An 18,623-nucleotide genomic window follows, 5' to 3' on the forward strand; every position below is an offset into this window, starting at 1 on the left:
AATCCATTCGTTTTCAACTGATGGTTTATGCTGTGCAAAAGTAATACATTAACCACCAGAGACGCATACTGCTGAAGTAACAGTCATACATAAGAATGGCCACCACAGTTAGTGTCACTGATTCTAATTTCCTACGTTCCTCTTACGAATGATATTGATCTGGTTACAACTGTATTCCGGAATTTAGTTGCATAAACTAAAGCAAGTTCTTACAATGAACTACACTGCTGCTCTAGGATCCTCGAGTGCCTTTACGGTCTGAGGATAAAAGTTCTAGATCGTCGGCGTGCAGAAGATGCTGATATTGAAAGCAGGTAGCTCATCGCTGTTGCAGACCTCATCTAGATCATAAATTCGTTGAGATAATGCACCTTTATTTATTTCTGACTTCATCATTTCTTTTGTCAAGACTTTTGTGTTTCGTATAACCGTTGAGAATACGATGAATGTAAAGGAGGCCAACGTGCAATACTTTCCATTAATGACTGCATTGATTCAGTCCTGTTGCGGCGTTTCTCTGTTGATGATGTTGTAATTCGGCAGCTAGAGGGAAAGAGAAAGTATTTTTCGGCCTGGAATTTCGCGTGAATTGGTTAGTGGTACACGTTCTGCAGCGGTTTCACGTTCGATTTGGGAAATCTGTCCCAGACAAGAACTGGATCAACAAACAGTACCATCACTTCAAGAGAACCGGTTCCATTTTAAAGGGAAAAGTCTTAGCCATCCTCTTGTGTCACACTGGACTTTACCTTGTCCGGTTGAATGAGTGACTTGTGCAACAACTAGGATGGGTTGTTATGTCATGCCTGCAGCGGCGTTGTACCGCTTTTATTGTCGGCGTCACACCCAGCAGAGGGTTGCAAACCATTGCTTTGTTTGATTTGTTATAGTTCTACGTGTTATGAACTGCAGTTTTTAAATCGTTTAATCACTGTATAAAGACACATTTCCACTCTACTCCCTTTATAAAGTAGTGTGAGAATCTGATTACACAACTTCCCTGCTATAAACTTACCACTGTCGCATCAACAGTAAGCTGTCAGATTGATGCCCCTCGGTGAATGTATCTAGGAAACTGAAGCATCATGAAGTCTAATGGAACGAGTCAAGATGTTCATACTTATGCAGTGTTTATGTATGTTTTAGGGGTTCCTTGTTTTAAATGAAATAAGTGATGCTGTTATATTCAGTAGATGGAAGTGCGCGGTAGATGTGACTTGATAATGTCGAAAAAGCCTTTATTTGACAGAAAGTAAGCTCGGAATGAATTTTGAGAGATGTAGGTGAAAACAAGCTATGAACCTTGAATGTTTAAGGTCGCCTATATCAAATGGATGTAGAGAAATGCGTGAAATGCTACAACCAACAACATTCAGATACATGCTTGGATTAGTCAGAATTATCTGATTTGAAGTATGAGCTTGGGAAGTTACATGACGATCTGAAACGGCTGTTTACTGTTTCTTTCAAAGTTCGGTTTTTACGTTTCGACTTGTCTTGTTATGTTCTTGGCTATTTTTGTATCGTTTCAACGTTCCTAGCCCTCTTTTTCTAGCGCTGCCGCCGTTTACGAACTGTAAGGGACATCTGTGAAACGTGGCGTCACTATGTCAAAATCAGCGAAGGTAACATGAATGGTGTACCGGGATCAACTTCCTACTTTCGTATACTGGTCAAATATCTTACGTAATGGTCGAAAACTTCACTTACACTATTGAGACAAAGTTACATATTTATAATTTCTATGTCATTTATATGAGCCCTCCAGCTATCGACTAACTCAGCGCCGGCCCGAGTGGCCGAGCGGTTCTAGGCGCTTCAGTCTGGAATCGCGCGACCGCTGCGGTCGCAGGTTCGAATCCTGCCTCGGGCATGGATGTGTGTGATGTCCTTAGGTTAGTTAGGTTTAAGCAGTTCTAAGTTCTAGGGGACTGATGACCTCAGATGTTAAGTCCCATAGTGCTCAGAGCCATCTGAACCATCAGACATCTGACTAACTCAGCGAAATTCAACTCAAATGAATATTGTGCCTATTAAAAACCGAAAAATACAACAAAGCTAGACCACATTACAATAAAATCTTTACACTAGCCAGTACTACTGTAGGCAATCGCAATAGGACACGTAGCTACCAATTCACGGTAATTTGCACTGGAAACTTACTTCTGCTAATCCATATTCACCTCAAATTTCTTCAGCAAAGTAGTAGAAACTGCTGCCAAAATCGATTACATTCACGACGAACCTGATAGAAACTGCTTACTGGCACTGCACCAACTGCTCAACTTTAAAACTTCAGAGCACCTCCTTAAATTCTATTAAAACGTCTCCACTTTAAAATCAGTCAACACTGTGCTTACAGACTGGTTGGCTTTTTCTTGAGAACTGGGCTTTTTCGTTGGTTCTACCCTATCTTCCACTTCTTGCGCTTTTCTACTTCTTGCTGCTTTCTAGAAGGGCCTCTGGTTACTATAGTCTACATTACAACGAGCAGAAAGGTTTACTTTGATCTAATTGAAAACCTCCTCAACCCTTAGAAGAGCCTGAAAGAGCTATCCTGGGTAATCTGTAACTCATGGATTCCCTCCAGTCATACAACTGTTGCCGGCCGCGGTGGCCGAGAGGTTCTAGGCTATTCAGTCCGGAACCGCGCGACTGTCACGGTCGCAGGTTCGAATCCTGCCTAGGGCATGGATGTGTGTGGTGTCCTTAGGTTAGTTAGGTTTAAGTAGTTCTAAGTTCTAGGGGACTGATGACCTCAGATGTTGTCCCATAGTGCTCAGAGCCATTTGAACCAATCAACTCTTCTCTCTTTAGGGAAGTCTAACAACTGATCAAGTGAATGCCCACAAATCCGATTATGGATGAAATGGTACTAAAACGCTTTTCCCGTGCGTACGGTCAACAGAAATCCCTAGCTTAATGTCCATGACAACAGTCATGGTCATACTGTGGCAGTCTCTTGCACTGTACATCATGTCTGGTACACCCCTCCCCCACCCCACTGGATCAAAATGCAGACTGAATACTTTACTGCTATGAAAATAAAATATAATATTCTCTCTCCTCTTTTGTAACGCTGTTTTAGTTGGTGCATCTACGAAGCATCAGCTGTTGATACTAACACATGGACCACCAAAATTTCTGCAAAATAGTTTATCGTACTTTTCATTCTATAGCTGCATATTATACAGTACTTGGTGACAAATGGGCCGTTCCACCAATTCGTCGTGTGTGCACCCGTTCGTAAAGGGCAGCTGATTTGTCGCATCGAATGCCATGTTTATTTATAACTACACCACCTTCTCAAGCTTATATATTGTTGGAAAACACAAATCAGGTTGGCATTGTTACTATACAACCTGATTCGTTTTCCAAGAAATCCTCACTTCAGTTATCCCTAATCATTCCACTCCCTAACTATAGACCAAGAACATCACCGTCACCAATTGTTTCTCCATCATTTGGAAGCAAGGAAGAATGGGGTTTAACGTGCCCTGGACGACGAGGCCCATAGAGACAGAGAACAGGTTCTTATAGGGGAAGGATGGAAAAGGAAATCCACCGAGTCCTTTCCGAAGGAATCGTTCCGCCGTTCACCTTAAGCGATTTAGAAAACACAACTGAAAATCTAAATCTACATGGCCGGAGGTGAATTTGAATCGCCGTCCTCCCGAATACGGCTCCACTGCGCCGCTGCGCTCGGTCCTGTGCGCTATCAATGGTTTTAAGCTAACATCTTAATAGATTCATTATTATAATTATTGTTATCATTATTATCAATCATCGATGCAGTGGCATGATTCACGATCAAACGCAAATGGTTTGAAAAATAAAGGTAAACGAATTTGTTCCGAAGACTTTATTTGTAGAGCTGAAAAGCAAGCATCTCTGACTGCCACGTGCTGGATCCACTTTCGATTATCGATACAGTCGATGATTTTTACGTGGTGCGAAAACTGGTATAGGAAGCTTTCATCCTCATGATTAGAACTGAGAAGCTATTAGGAGGAGAAGCAGCGATTCCAGTAAAAAAAAAAAAAAAAAAGCCAGCGTTAGAAGCCAGGATAGATCTGCAACACCATCATCTTCCATCATACTTACATTGGAAGGTAAGAAAGACTGAGTGATAGGTCACCATCGTATGGCAGTCTGGGTGTCATTACAGTTTGGTTTTCTTAGCCCTAAAGGACTTGGATCACTCCTTGAGCAGATGAAGGCACTGATAAGCCTCATAATTATAATGAAACATCTTTACGATCATGTACAGTGGTGTAAAAAACGCAACGACGAAATTAACTTTAGCATGATATGTCATTGCCATGTAATATACAACGGGCGATCAAAAACATTCCACTCGAAGGCCGTACAGTCCAGAATCGGTATGCCAATCAGGGAAAATCACCGTGAGGAAGCAATCATCCGACCGATGCAAGTTGAACATATCCATTTGATAAAATACCGTGTACTGCTGCTGGAAGAAATCCGCAACTGCCTGATGCACATCCTCATCCGAGAGGAATCGTTGACCGTTCGAAGTCTTTTTAAGGGACCGAAAGTGAGATAATAGCACGGGGAGGGATCAGGACTATAAGGTGGGTGCTAGAGTGTCTCCCACTTCAGCTGGCGTAATTTCTGCGTTACGACTGACGTCTTGTGTCGAATCGCTACCAGCACGGAACTTACCGCACCATTCCAAACCGTGGTTTTCAACAGACATGTTGCCACACACATTCTTCATTCTCCGATAGATGTCTGCCGGTTTTTGTACTTCGGCGGCCAAGAAAAGAATAAGAGCACCTTGGTTCTGTTTCCGCATTTACCGCAGTAGGAAAAACACGAATGCAACACTAATGCCATGGCTACATGCAGTGCTTATGTACCCATATCGGAGTAGCTCTACGTTGCATATACACTGTAGCAATACATTCAAACGGTAACTTTTTGAGCGCCCCTTTATAATTCGATGAAATTTAGACCATACACTGGTGTGCAAAGCGTAAGGGCGAAAGTAACTTTCGCAAGGTGTGTCGCTGTCAAGTAACAGAGCTCGATGAAACTTGTACCGTATATAGGAAAGTGTTACAGTACAGTATAGAAGCTAACGGAAAGAAATACGCGATGAGATATATAGAAATGACACTTTAATTCATAGAAAATAATTACACTGAAGTCACCGCGATCCATGATGGTCCTCAGGGACACGGTTCTCAGTAGGGCGGCAATGCATGCTCTACTACGTACTCCCATACTGACCACAAGGATGGTAAGGAGTTCTTTCGGTAAGGCGTCCCATTCCTCCATCAGTGCGGTTGACACCCGCAGGATGATCGTTAGTGTATGTGGCGTGCTGCAGTACGTCTTCTGAACGCATCCCATACGTGCTCGATACGATTTACGTCGGTGGAACGGGCAAGACAGTCCATTCGCCAAATATTCTCTCGTTCCTTAAGGTCCTCCACAAACGGTGATCGATGCGGCTGCGCATTGTCATCCGTAAAAATGAAGTCAGGGCGCAATCAATACTGAAAAGACGCACGTGGAGAAGGAGTAAAGTGTCATAATAACACTGACCGGTGAGCATACCGCGTTCAAAGGTTTGGAGTTCAGTACGCCCAAGAAACAATGTGCCTCACCATAACATCTAGATCACCAAAACGCTCATGTACAGCAACGCTGGATGTACCCTCATACAATGAGAGGCGGGAACACACAATGCTCCCAGGAACATCGTCGAAGGTGATAGTTTTGATGGTCCAGGAGGTACGGTGTGGGGAGGCTTCATGTTGCATTGGCGTGCTGACCTCCAGATCTTTGAACACGGCACACTCAACGGTCAACGTTGTTGTGACACTGTACTCCTACCCCACGTGGGTCTTTTCAGGTGTACTTTCGGTCCTGAGATCGTTTTTATGGATGACAATGCGCGACCTCATCGAAAAGGGCGAGGTAGTGGAGGTCTTGGAAAATAGGATATCTACGTCTACGTCTACATGTGCCAGGCAAAGGGTTCATCGAACCACCTTCACAATTCTCTATTATTCCAACCTCGTATAGCGCGCGGAAACAACGGACACCTACATCTTTTCGTACAAGCCCTGAGTTCCCTTATTTTATCATCGTGATCGTTTCTCCCTATGTAGATCGGTGTCAACACAATATTTTCGCATTCGGAGGAGAAAGTTGGTGACTGGAATTTCGTAAGAAGATTCCGCCGCAACGGAAAACGTCTTTGCTTTAATGATGTCCACCCCAAATCCTGTGTTATTTCAGTGACACTATCTCCTCTATTTCGCGATAATATAGAACGTGCTGCTCTTCTTTGAACTTTTTCGATATACACCGTCAATCCTATCTGGTAAGGATCCCACACCGCGCAGCAGTATTCTAAAAGAGGACGGACAAGCGTAATGTAGGCAGTCTCTTTAGACAACCTGTTACATTTTCTAGGTGTTCTGCCAGTAAAACGCAGTCTTTGGTTAGCCTTTCCCACATTTTCTATGTGGTCTTTCCAACTTAAGTTGTTCGTAATTGTAACTCCTATGTATTTAGTTGAATTTACGGCCTTTAGATTTGACTGATTTATTGTGTAACCGAAGTTTAACGGATTCCTTTTAGAACTCATGTGGATGACCTCACGCTTTTCGTTATTACGCTCAATTGCCAATTTTCGCGCCATACAGATATCTTTCCGAAATCGTTTTGCAGTTTGTTTTGATCTTCTGATGACTTCATTAGTCGATAAACGACAGCGTCATCTGCAAACAACCTAAGACTATTGCTCAGAATGTCTCGCAAATCGTTTATACAGATCGGGAACAGCAAAGAGCCTATAACACTACCTTGGGGAACGCCGGAAATCACTTCTGTTTTACCACGAACTGTGACCTCTTGGACAGGAAATCACGAATCCAGTCACATAACTGAGACGATATTTCATAAGCACGCAATTTCACAAGCCGCGTGCGTGGTACAGTGCCAAAAGCCTTCGGAAATCCAGCAATACGGAATCAATCTGAAAGCCCTTGTCAATGCACTCAACACTTCATGCGAGTAAAGAGCTAGTTGTGTTCCACAAGAAAGATGTTTTCTAAATCCATGTTGACTGTGTGCCACTAGATCGTTTTCTTCGAGGTTCAAAATCGTTCAAATGACTCTGAGCACTATGGGACTTAACTTCTGAGGTCATCAGTCCCCTAGAACTTAGAACTACTTAAACCTAACTAACCTAAGGACATCACACACATCCGTGCCCGAGGCAGGATTCGAACCTGCGACCGTAGCGGTCGCGCGGTTCCAAACTGTAGCGCCTGGAACCCTTCGACCACACCGGCCGGCTTTCTTCGAGAAATTCGTAATGTTCGAACACAATATGTGTTCCAAAATCCTGCTGCATATCGACGTTAATGATATGGACCTGTAATTTAATGGATAACACCTACTACCTTTCTTGTATACTGGTGTGACCTGTGGAACTTTCCAGTCTTTGGATACGAATCTTTCGTCGAGCGAACGGTTGTATATGATTGTTAACTATGGAGCTATTGCATCAGCATACTCTGAAAGGAACGTAATTGGTATACAGTCTGGACCAGAAGACTTGCTTTTATTAAGTGATTTAAGTTGCTTCACTACTCCGAGGATATTTACTTCTACGTTACTCATGTTGACAGCTGTTCTTGGTTCCAGTTCTGGAATATTTACTTCGTCTTCCTTTGTGAAAGCATTTCGAAAGGCCGTGTTTAGTAACCCTGCTTTGGCAGCCCTGTATTCGATAGTATCTCCATTGCTATAGCGCAGAAAAGGCACTGATTGTGTCTTGCCGCTAGCATACTTCACATACGACCAGAATCTCTTTGGATTTTCTGCCAGGTTTCGAGACAAAAGTTTCGTTGTAGAACTATTATAAGCATCTCGCATTGAAGTCCGCGCTAAATTTCGAGCTTCTGTAAAAGATCGTCAACCTTGGGGGTTTTGCGTCTGCATGAATTTGGCATGTTTGTTTCGTTGTTTCTACCAGAGTTATCTGACCCGTTTTGTGTACGAAGGAGGATCAGCTCCGTCGTTTGTTAATTTATTTGGTATAAATCTCTCAATTGCTGCCGATACTATTTCTTTGAATTCAAACCACATCTGGTCAACACTTACATTCTTAATTTGGACAAATGGACTTTAATCCTATTTAGTCCGTGTGGGATGCGTTGTGAAGACGTATTTCACCACGTCCACATACTCCAACGACCAACCAGCATCTGTCAACCGCACCGGAGGACAACACAAGAACTCCTTACTAGTCTTCTGGCCGGCATAGGAGCACGTTGAAGAGCATGCATTTTCCGACCCATTAAGAACCAGGTCACGCTCTTTGTATTATCCAGGGGACCATCATGAATCTCAGTGATTCTAGTGTAATTATTGTCTTTGAATAAAAGTGTTCTTTCTGTTCGTCTCATTGCGTATTTCTTTCAGTTAACTTCTCTACTATACTGTCCCAGCCATTTTTATGTACCGTCCAAGTTTCATCGACCTATGTTACTTACAACTGACATGTCATGCGAGTGTTTCTTTCAAACATTTTAAGAAGGGACTATCAACAGCCGTCAAGTAATGTATAAAATGCATGTTTTACCATCAGTTGCTTTTATTTTAAATCCAAATATCGACCGGTTTCAGTCAAGGACCATCTTCACGGATAAGGGTTAAAATTGTTTAAGCCACAACATTACATTTGTCAGTGCTTAAATAATGTGTAGAGCATGTCATGAATAACAATATACTACACAGGACTTTTAGAAGCAATCGTACTAATACCAAGTGTACACATAATGCTCTACACTTATGTAAATACTGACAAATGTAATGTTGTGGCTTTAAAAATTTTAACCTTTGTCCGTGAAGATGGTCCATGGCTGAACCCGATCGATATTTTGGTTTAAAGTAAAAACAGCTGATGGACAAACATGCATTTTATACAAAGTTACTTTCGTTCTTAAGTTCTGCACATCAGCGTATATCTAGGATGGGACTTCAAAAAGTAAATTATACATGTCGTTCCATGTTAAGACCATTGAGTGGCAAGACTGGTGTATAGTCAGAAAAGAGTGCATGCTCCGGGTTTTCTGCAGACACAGTTCTGCAGCGGTGGGGATAACAGGCGCAGCACAGTGTGGGAACGAAGTGGGGCGGAACGGGAAACATACTCAACAGATAAACCACGCAGGACAGTACGATTCTTGTGGTCAAAACGTCAGACTTGCTCATAGATTCGCCGTGAAATTCTGACGGTATGTGGACCAAATTGAAAGTCGCGTCCAGCTGTAAGGAAATGCTACCAGCAATTTGACTAAGGCCGCAGTGATGTGGGTAATGCTGATCGGGAAGGAAGGCCATCGACACCGACTACAGTCGACAATACCCAGGCAGTCGAGGAGCCAATTCGCAGCAATCGCAGTTTTCTGACGATGAGAATGTTTGCACAGCTGTTCTAGAATGGCTGCGTGATCAAAGAGCGGCTTTCTATTGTTGAGGAACTGAACGATTGGTAGAAATTTCCGATTGTTTCTTACAGAGACTCGATGATTACGTTGCAAAGTAGCGTCAAGTATCTGTGTCACTTTGAAGTGTAATGCAGCATTCAATAAAAGCTACTTGGCCTGTCACAATAAAGTGTAATTCACTTTTTGAAGTCCCTTTTCTGTCGTATTACATTCACATATTAAGTAAGAGAAAAACGAGTGTCTGTATGTCTCTGCATCCAGCCTGATCTCTCTTATCTTGTTCTCTTGATCCCCACGTGATGTACCCTACGATAACAATAGAACTATTACACAGTATTCGGCAAAGACTGATCCTCAAAATTTATCCAACAGAGTTTCACATAAACAGCGTCGTATTTCTGCCAAGAACAACAAGCGAATCATCTAGTGCCACGTACCCTATTTGATAAATTGTTTATCTGCATTGGTTACTAGTTAATAATGAATTACAGCGACTAACGCCTTTAACATTACTAAGAAGATGGAATCATATTGACTACATGCAAAATATCGTCTATGAATAAAGCAAGCTGTGTTTCACACGAGTGGTTTTTCCTTAACCCGCGCTGACTTTTTATAATCCCTTTCCTCCATGAATCTCATAATGTTCTAGCTTAAAATATGCTCTTGTGACCTGGAAGAGACGGACATTCTGTCACCTCTTTTTGTAAACGGAAACGACTAGCACTCCATCCCACTGACGTGGGGCAATTTGATGACCGCCCTGAAATACGCCTTACTGAGTAAACAGCTGCTTGGTGACTTCATACCTTAAAAGAAGGAACAAAAGAAAATGTTTACATTTCGTACTAGATTTTTTTCATCTGATTTCGATTATTCGGCGCATGCTCGTCACATTTTCATTTCTTGTATACGAAAACGGTGTTGTTAATGTCTCTTACACACTAGTTCCGTCACACATGTACTTTTGTTTAGGATCCGCACTGAGCAAACTGCAAACTGCTGCGTTCTAGCACTAGGAAAACTGCATTACAGTACTGCAATCATTACCCTCTCCGCCCCGCCGCTGTCAATGATGACTTTGGTGCAGCTCAATATGCCGAGTTCAAGGAGATTATGTCAACGATTCGCCACTTTCCTTCGCATACTGAGGAGCATATTATGTTGTTACTTCTCGATGGAACAGCTAGTCCCTTTGCCTGCAGTGATTCCCAAGTGCTGCTTTCAACAATGACACGTGAAATGTGTTGCATATGTGCCAGGCGCATCAATCGCTCACACTCGTCAACAATGCATGGTTACAAATTTCTTACACTGTTCGTTTCCTCGATCAGTGAGAGGAATTTTTGCAAATAAAATAAATATCCAGTTGAAGTTGTGTAACCGCTAACTGAAAGTAAAATTCTCGTTAAATACTATTAAAGAATTCCTGGTTGTTTCTTTATTAATAAAAGTCCGCCAACTGCCTGTACTTCAGTATATTATTGACCATTATCTATCTACATCTAATGTTTTATTTCCATTTATCAGATATTTAATTGATGGACTCCGTCATGGCATGATGAATCATGCACATCATTTTACGCAAATCTGCGTCACTTTTTGTCTCTGATGATTTTCCTCTCTTTTCCATACAACATATTCTCATATCCAGTTGTTGCACGATATGAATGAAGCATTGAAACCACTCTTAAGTTTTTGTGCATCTTCCTTATCTACAATAACTTAGGAGGGAAGCAGGTTTCCATAAAATACAGATGTAGCTGCTTTACCAGTTGATGATAGAAACCCTGAATGAAATATTTCATCCCTGAAGATAGACATTTTACGTTGAAGTACGTGTAAGCCAATAGAAGGCAAAATATCGGAATTTGATGAACTTTCTTCAATAAAATATAAATTATGGTAATAGTTAGATTAATGTAAAAGTTGTCACCTCAAAATGGCCTAAGACGCCGAAAGCCAGTTCGTCATCAGATAAACAAATAGTGCAGAAAATTAGCAAAGTATTTCCTATTTAATATTATAGTCACATTCTGCAGGCACTACCAAGAAATTCAGTTAATAGTAATAGTAAATTACTGGACACAACGAATTAACAGAGTACAACTCATACTTTTCATACAGCTGAAAAGTAGTTAAAGCTAATTCTCAAATATTTGCTAACATACGTAAGAGTTATCTTCAGTGATATCAATACGTCGCGATTCTAATACGAGCTTCTAGATAATCAAAAATTAATACAGCCTCAGAGAAATCCCCCAGGTGATTTAATGTGTCATCAGCATTTTAAATATCAAAAATCTCGGTTGTCACAGAAATTCTTATTTCTGCGGAACAGTATCGCATTTCGCTTTGAAAGATATAAGAATAGTTATCTCCGTTCACGAGCAGTGAAATTATTTTACGTTACCTGTTGCACTACTGATATTTGTTTTAAATATCGAATAATAACTAAATAATTATGGAATACGGGGAGTAGCTCACAACCGGTTCACCTCTTGCTTTAATAAAAGACAGCAAAAGATCACTCTCCACAGTATTGAGAATGGCTGTGATGTGAGGTCCGAGTGGAGCACAATCAACTGGGGGGTGCCCCAAGGATCAGTGCTGGGGCCACTCTTGTTCCTTATTTATAAAAATGATATGCCTTCAAGTACTACACATGATTGTAAAATATTTTTGTCTGCTGATGACACTAGCTTGATAGTAAAGGATGTTGAGTGGAACGGTGGCACTGTTTCAGACAGTGATGTTCAAGACATAAGGTCATGGCTTGTAGAACATAAACTAACAGTAAATCACAGCGAGACTCAATTTTTGCATTTTCTAACACACAATTCCCCAAAACCTGGCGTTTTAATTGGCATATGATTAGTGAAACTGAACAGCTCAAATTCCTAGGTGTTCAGATAGATAGTCAACTGTCGTGGAAATGCCACGTTCAGGATCTTGTTCAAAGACTGAATACTGTCATTTTTACTGTTAGAACGCTATCTGAGGTAAGTGATAGTTCGATACGAAAAGTAGTCTACTTTGCTTATTTTCATTCGCTTATGACGTATGGTATTATATTTCGGTGTAACTCGTCCCATCCTCAAACCTATTTTTTGGCTCGTAAAGGGGCGTTTCTGGCAATAAGTAGTGTAATTTCGTGAACCTCATGTCGACCCCTGTTCATTAGTCTGGGTATTCTGATATTGGCCTCTCAATATATATATTCTTTACTGTGATATCTTGTTAACAATATTAGCTTCTTCCCAAGAATTAGCATCTTTCACTCAGTTAATACTAGGCAGAAATCCAATCTGCTCTTCAATAAACTACCACAAGAATTCAAAAATCTTAGCAATAATCCACACGCTTTCAAATCCAAATTGAAAAGTTGCCTCATGGGTCACTCCTTGTATTCTGCCAATGAGTTCCTTAGAAAATTAAGCTGATTCCTGTGTTATATTGTTGATTGCGTTTACTTAAAATTATGGCTTGTCGTTTCTCTGGATTCATAAATATTTTATTTTATCTGTTATTACTTTTCTATAGTAATTCATGTGCTTACACGTTCCATGACCTTGGAAATTTGCTCAGCAATTTGATCTTACGGAAACGGATGTGTAAAATAAAATAATTATCATTTAACCAAAACATGTAAAGGACTTACGGACACGTGTGATTGTTTTTTTATATATCTTACATCAATAGTTTATTAAATCTCAGTTTCTCTTTCCCCTACAACTAAAGACTGCTGTAGCTCATAATATTACAAAATTTAGCTTTTCACATTCGTACTGTAGTGATGACAGTGCTTTTACTTGTATTTTATTGTCCATTAATTTTGCATAAGTTGTTTACTTGTCATTAATGTCATCTATTAACTGTAAATGCGGCGATTCTTGGTATGACGAGACTGAATCTGGTAACTGCGTAGAAACATGATTGGTGCAACTGAGGACTTCCTAGTCCATCACTTAACTTTTCACTGATTTACTGTTAAGTTGTAATATGTCATTACTATGAAGCTTTAGTCAAAGTATGTACGCCGAATACAAGGGCTTACATTATCTACATTTTCAATTATGAAATCAACTTTGATGTCATTAAACATCCACGTTATTAGTGTGATCAGTTTATTTCAAAATGTTATCGTTTCCTTTCTTAACTTGGTTCATCCCAATTGTAATTCTTGGAGGAGGAAAGCGATTGACGACTGCACTGCTGTTTTGCATACGATACGAGTTTTCAGAGTGTTTTATAACGCGTGCTAAACTGCAAAGCAGAGAGAAAATTCTACAGCGTTGACGACATTGACTGAAAGAGTGTTCCTCTTCTTTGAAGGCTGAAAACGGGGACGCTGGCGGCCCTGTTCTGCGACGGAGAATGCGAGGAGGCGTCGAACGTGACATCACTGGTGCGGCTGGCCGTCGACCGCTACCACCGGCTGGTCCACGCCTTCAGCGGTGAGTATCCCTAGCGTGACACGCCTTTTGTAGTGTGCTGCTGCAGACAATGCCAAAAGCTACGGCCACACGAATTATATCTGCTGCCTCAGCTTCATATCTGTCTTTGCTCACTTCACAAAAGAATTATAGCTTGTTCTATTGCCTGCCGTCCTTGAACGTTGTATTAGTCGAACAGACAAGTATATGTTTCCCTTCTGGAGACTTAACAGGGCAATTGACAGGACAATAATGACATCAATTCGACATCTTCATAACAACAATAGAAAAATTGTAGTTCTATGTATGACAGCCGGAATATTACCTTAATAGAGCACAGAAAACTGACTCTAGAGCTATTATTAAGCACAAATTAATGTTATGTACATTTATATAGCCTTTCGTTAAATAGATATGCTTAAAAAATTAACATCTTGGTTCTCAAGCCTTTTGAAATTGAAATAAGGCTTTAATTCGAATTAAAGTGATGGAAATGTGCGTACGACAAACTGATATTGAAAGGCGTCTCAGACTTTAACAATATGTTATGTCTATGAAACTGATAATTACGAGGGCTATTCCGAAAGTAAGGTCCGATCGGTCACGAAATGGAAACGACTATGAAAATCCGATAAAGCTTTGCACAGATGTGTTGGGTAGTGTCTCTAGTATAACCCCAGTTAGCATCACGTCGCTCTGCTCATTTCTGAGCTCGCAGTGAGTGCGTAAATATGTCTAGAAAATAGTGTCTGCCGCCAAGTACGGGGGCCTGGTGAGAAATTTCCCCTGAAGCTATGCAGCTAACATTACATAACTGTCGTGCTGTTTCGTCTTCAAGACAATTCTCAGCCGCATTCTGCAGGGGCAATGAAGATGCTCCTGCATCGTTTTCAAATGGAAATGTGAGATTACCCACAATACAGCCCGTAATTGTCTCCCTCTGAGTTTCAGCTCAGGTCACATGAACCGCTGGTTATGAAGACAACATTTCGGCACAAGACAACGAGCCGTAGGCCAGCGTAGAGAATTGGCGGAGAGCACTGGCGGCTGCCTTCTATAGCGAGGGTATGGGAAAGTTGGTACAACGCTACGATACACGTCTAAGTCGGGTCGGCGACTATGGAGATAAGTAGCTGCAAGGTGTATCTAACTGTTGCAAATAAAACATTTTTGATTTTTACCGTGGTTTCCATTTCGCGACCTATCGGACCTTACTTTCGGAATAGCCCTCGTATGTACACTGAAGCACCAAAGAAACTGGTATAGGCATATGTATTCAAATACAGAGACATGTAAACAGGCAAAATACGGCACTGCCGTCTGCAACTTATCAAGATTTAAGTGGGTTCGAACGTGGTGTTATAGTCAGCGCACGAGCTATAGGACACAGCATCTACTATGAAGTGGGGATTTTCCCGTACGATCATTTCACGAGTGTACTGTGAATATCAGGAATCCGGTAAAACATCAATTCTCCGACCCCGCTGCGGCCGGAAAAATATCCTGCAAGAAGAGGACCAATGGTGATTGAAGAGAATCGTTCAACGAGACAGAAGTGCAACCCTTCCTCAAATTGCTGCAGATTTCAATGCTGAGCCATCAAACAAGTGTCAGCGTATGAACCATTCAACGAAACATCATTGATATGGGCTTTCTGAGTCGAAGGCCCACTCGTGTACCATTGATAACTGCACGACACAAAGCTTTACGATCCCCCTGGGCCCGTCAACACTGACATTGGAATACTGGTTACTAGAGATACGTTGTCTGGTCGGACAAGTCTAGTTTCAAATTGTATCGAGCGGATGGACGTGTACGGGTATGGAGACAATCTCATGAATACATGGGCCCTGCATGTCAGCAGGACACTGTTCAAGCTGGTGGAGGCTCTGTAATAGTGTGAGACGTGTGCAGTTGGAGTAATATGGGACTCCTGATACGTCTAGATACGACTCTGACAGTTGATACGTAAGTAAGCATCCTGTCTGATCACCTGCATCCATTCATGTCCGCTGTGCTTTCCGACGGACTTGGGCAATTCCAGCAGTACCATGCGACACTCCACACGTCCAGAAATGTTACAGAGTGGCTCCAGGAACACTCTTCTGACTTTAAACACTTCCGCTGGCTACCGAGCTCCCCAGGCATGAACATTATTGAACATATCTGGGATGCCTTGCAACGTGTTGCTGCACTCCTGAGTGCTCCCGGGGGCCCTACACGATATTAGGCAGGTGTGCCATTTCCTTTAGCTCTTCAGTGTAAATAGAAACCAGATAAATGTTGACAAAAGATAAGAAAAAGTCTGAAAATTTTACCCAGCCTACACAAATCATTAGTATTTGTGGTGTACATGATAGAGATTATATAAAAGTGTTGAATATGTCATCGAGTTTAATAGTAAACATGAAAAACTTCCTCCTGTTATCCTTCGGCAGCACATGACCCATAGAATCAAAATTCACTTGTAGTCCATGCATTAGTCTACAGTGCAAGGGAGTTCGATACAATAACTGTGGATACTGAATGTCTAAGAATTTTGAATGAAACTATTGTATAAAGTGATCGTTAAGATTTTCAGGGTCAAGTACAAGAATTTTCAAGATATTTTACTTAACATTTCCGACACATCTAATGAGGTTATCATGGGAGAGCGCGAAAGCAAAATTTTCGGGCCATGACAACGAAAAATCTTTGCTGAACGATATGATCTTTCAAACTCCAATGAGAAAGTTCACTGTCTAGTTCAAAAATAAATCCTCAGTCCCATTCAAGCATCTGAGGAACAATAAACATTTTAAGAATGTGCTGCCCCACAGCTCCCAATATTTGAAGAACGTCTGATTTACCGCCAAGAGCTGCTCATGGAAATTCTTGATTGAGCAACCAGTTCGATCCACTGTCTACCATCAGGATCATAAAAATATTTATATCATCACACAAAGCGATAAAATGAGTATCGTCAAAAAATAAAATCCATGAATTTGTCGCTGTTCTCAAATGGTAAAAAATGTGCAAAACGGTGCACTCATTCATGTTATATTAACAGTCATGTTATTTTAACGGTTTACTTGTTTACGAATGAGTGCAGTGTTCAGCACATTTGTATGACTGACGGCGAAATTTCTTACTGTTTGACAACAGCGACGAATTCACGGACTTTATTACCTGACGCCATTGATTTGAGCCCCTACTATGATGTTTTAAATGTTTTCATGAATCCCATGGTGGTCTGTGGGACGAAACTGTTTGTTGAATAAGGAAACTTTATCTGCAGATCTTAGCGATAAATCATGGCGTTCTTCGAACAGTAAACAATTAACCATCTCAAAATGAAAAAGAGACGAGTAGATGTATTCCAAGGAAAAAAGTAACAGGACAAATATTATCATGTGAAAGGAAGATAACAGATATTTACTTTTGGGTTACCTCTGATATTCTGTACCAAATTCCAAAGGGTGCCTGGATACCAAATGTGCACCTTACGTCGGTACACCTCAAACATGACAGGTCGGTTGGTGCGAAAAATGAAGGTTAGTTCCGATGACAATTATCACCTTTGTTTTAGGATAGCATTTTGTCTGAATAGCTGTATCGAAACATGACGATGATGAAGGACGAAGCTCGGACAGTTTATACCTCGCACGCTTGATGAGATAAAAGAAATTATTCAGACAATTAAGGGAGAGGAAAATTTAATTGTCATGGGGGAGTGTATTTCGAAGAGAAACATAAATAATAGGAAAATTTGGACTGTTCAAAAGGAATGAAAGGTGAAGCCGCCTGTTACGTAGCATAATTTAGTCATTGCTAACACTACGTTGAAGAATCATGGAAGAGGATTGCATACGTGGAAAATACCTTGAGACACCAAAAAGTTCAGATTGATTATATAATGGTTAGACAGAGATTTCGAAACGTGATTTTAAACTGTAATACATTCCCAGGAAAGAAATTAGGAGCTGGCAGATGTGAATTTTACCGAAAATCAAATAGCTCCAAGCACTATGGGACTTAACATCTGAGGTCATCAGTCCCCTAGACTTACAACTACTTAAACCTAACTAATCTAAGGACATCACACATCCATGCCCGAGGCAGGATTCGAACCTACGACCGCAGCAACAGCGCGGTTCCGGAGTGAAGCGCCTAGAGCCGATCGGCCACAGCGGCCGGCCGAATTTTACGGAACCATCAGTTTGATAAGCCATGGTTGCAGAATACAGAGTACGACACAACATGTGGTTCATGCACGATGGAGCTCCTGCACGTTTCAGTCGGAGTGTTCGTACGCTTCTCAACAACAGATTCGGTGACCGATGGATTGGTAGAGGCGGACCAATTCCATGGCCTCCACGCTCTCCTGACCTCAACCCTCTTGACTTTCATTTATTGGGGCATTTGAGAGATCTTGTCTACGCAACCCCGGTACCAAATGTAGAGACTCTTCGTGCTCGTATTGTGGACGTCTGTGATACAATACGCCATTCTCCAGGGCTGCATCAGCGCATCAGGGATTCCACGCGACGGAGGGTGGATGCATGTATCCTCGCTAACGGAGGACATTTTGAAAACTTCCTGTAACAAAGTGTTTGAAGTCACGCTGGTACGGTCTGTTGCTGTGTGTTTCCATTCCATGATTAATGTGATTTGAAGAGAAGTAATAAAATGAGCTCTAACATGGAAAGTA

General features: G+C 41.4%; 1 protein-coding gene and 1 non-coding gene across 3 annotated transcripts in view; both read left to right on the forward strand.

Annotated features, from left to right (window-relative positions):
* The window catches only part of LOC126248486 (elongation of very long chain fatty acids protein AAEL008004-like), a 332,054-nt gene that overhangs the window by 228,769 nt on the left and 84,662 nt on the right, over positions 1-18,623 (forward strand). For both annotated transcript variants that reach the window (XM_049949509.1, XM_049949510.1), the window contains exon 3: positions 13,833-13,954. In XM_049949509.1, coding sequence (XP_049805466.1) covers positions 13,833-13,954 — 122 coding nt within the window. The remainder of the gene's footprint in view (positions 1-13,832; positions 13,955-18,623) is intronic.
* Positions 1,790-1,873, forward strand: Trnas-gga (transfer RNA serine (anticodon GGA)). The gene is given in 2 exon segments: positions 1,790-1,829; positions 1,839-1,873. It is a non-coding gene; the product is annotated as a tRNA-Ser (tRNA).

This window comes from Schistocerca nitens, chromosome 3 (genome assembly GCF_023898315.1).
Source record: "Schistocerca nitens isolate TAMUIC-IGC-003100 chromosome 3, iqSchNite1.1, whole genome shotgun sequence".
NCBI lineage: Eukaryota > Metazoa > Arthropoda > Insecta > Orthoptera > Acrididae > Schistocerca > Schistocerca nitens.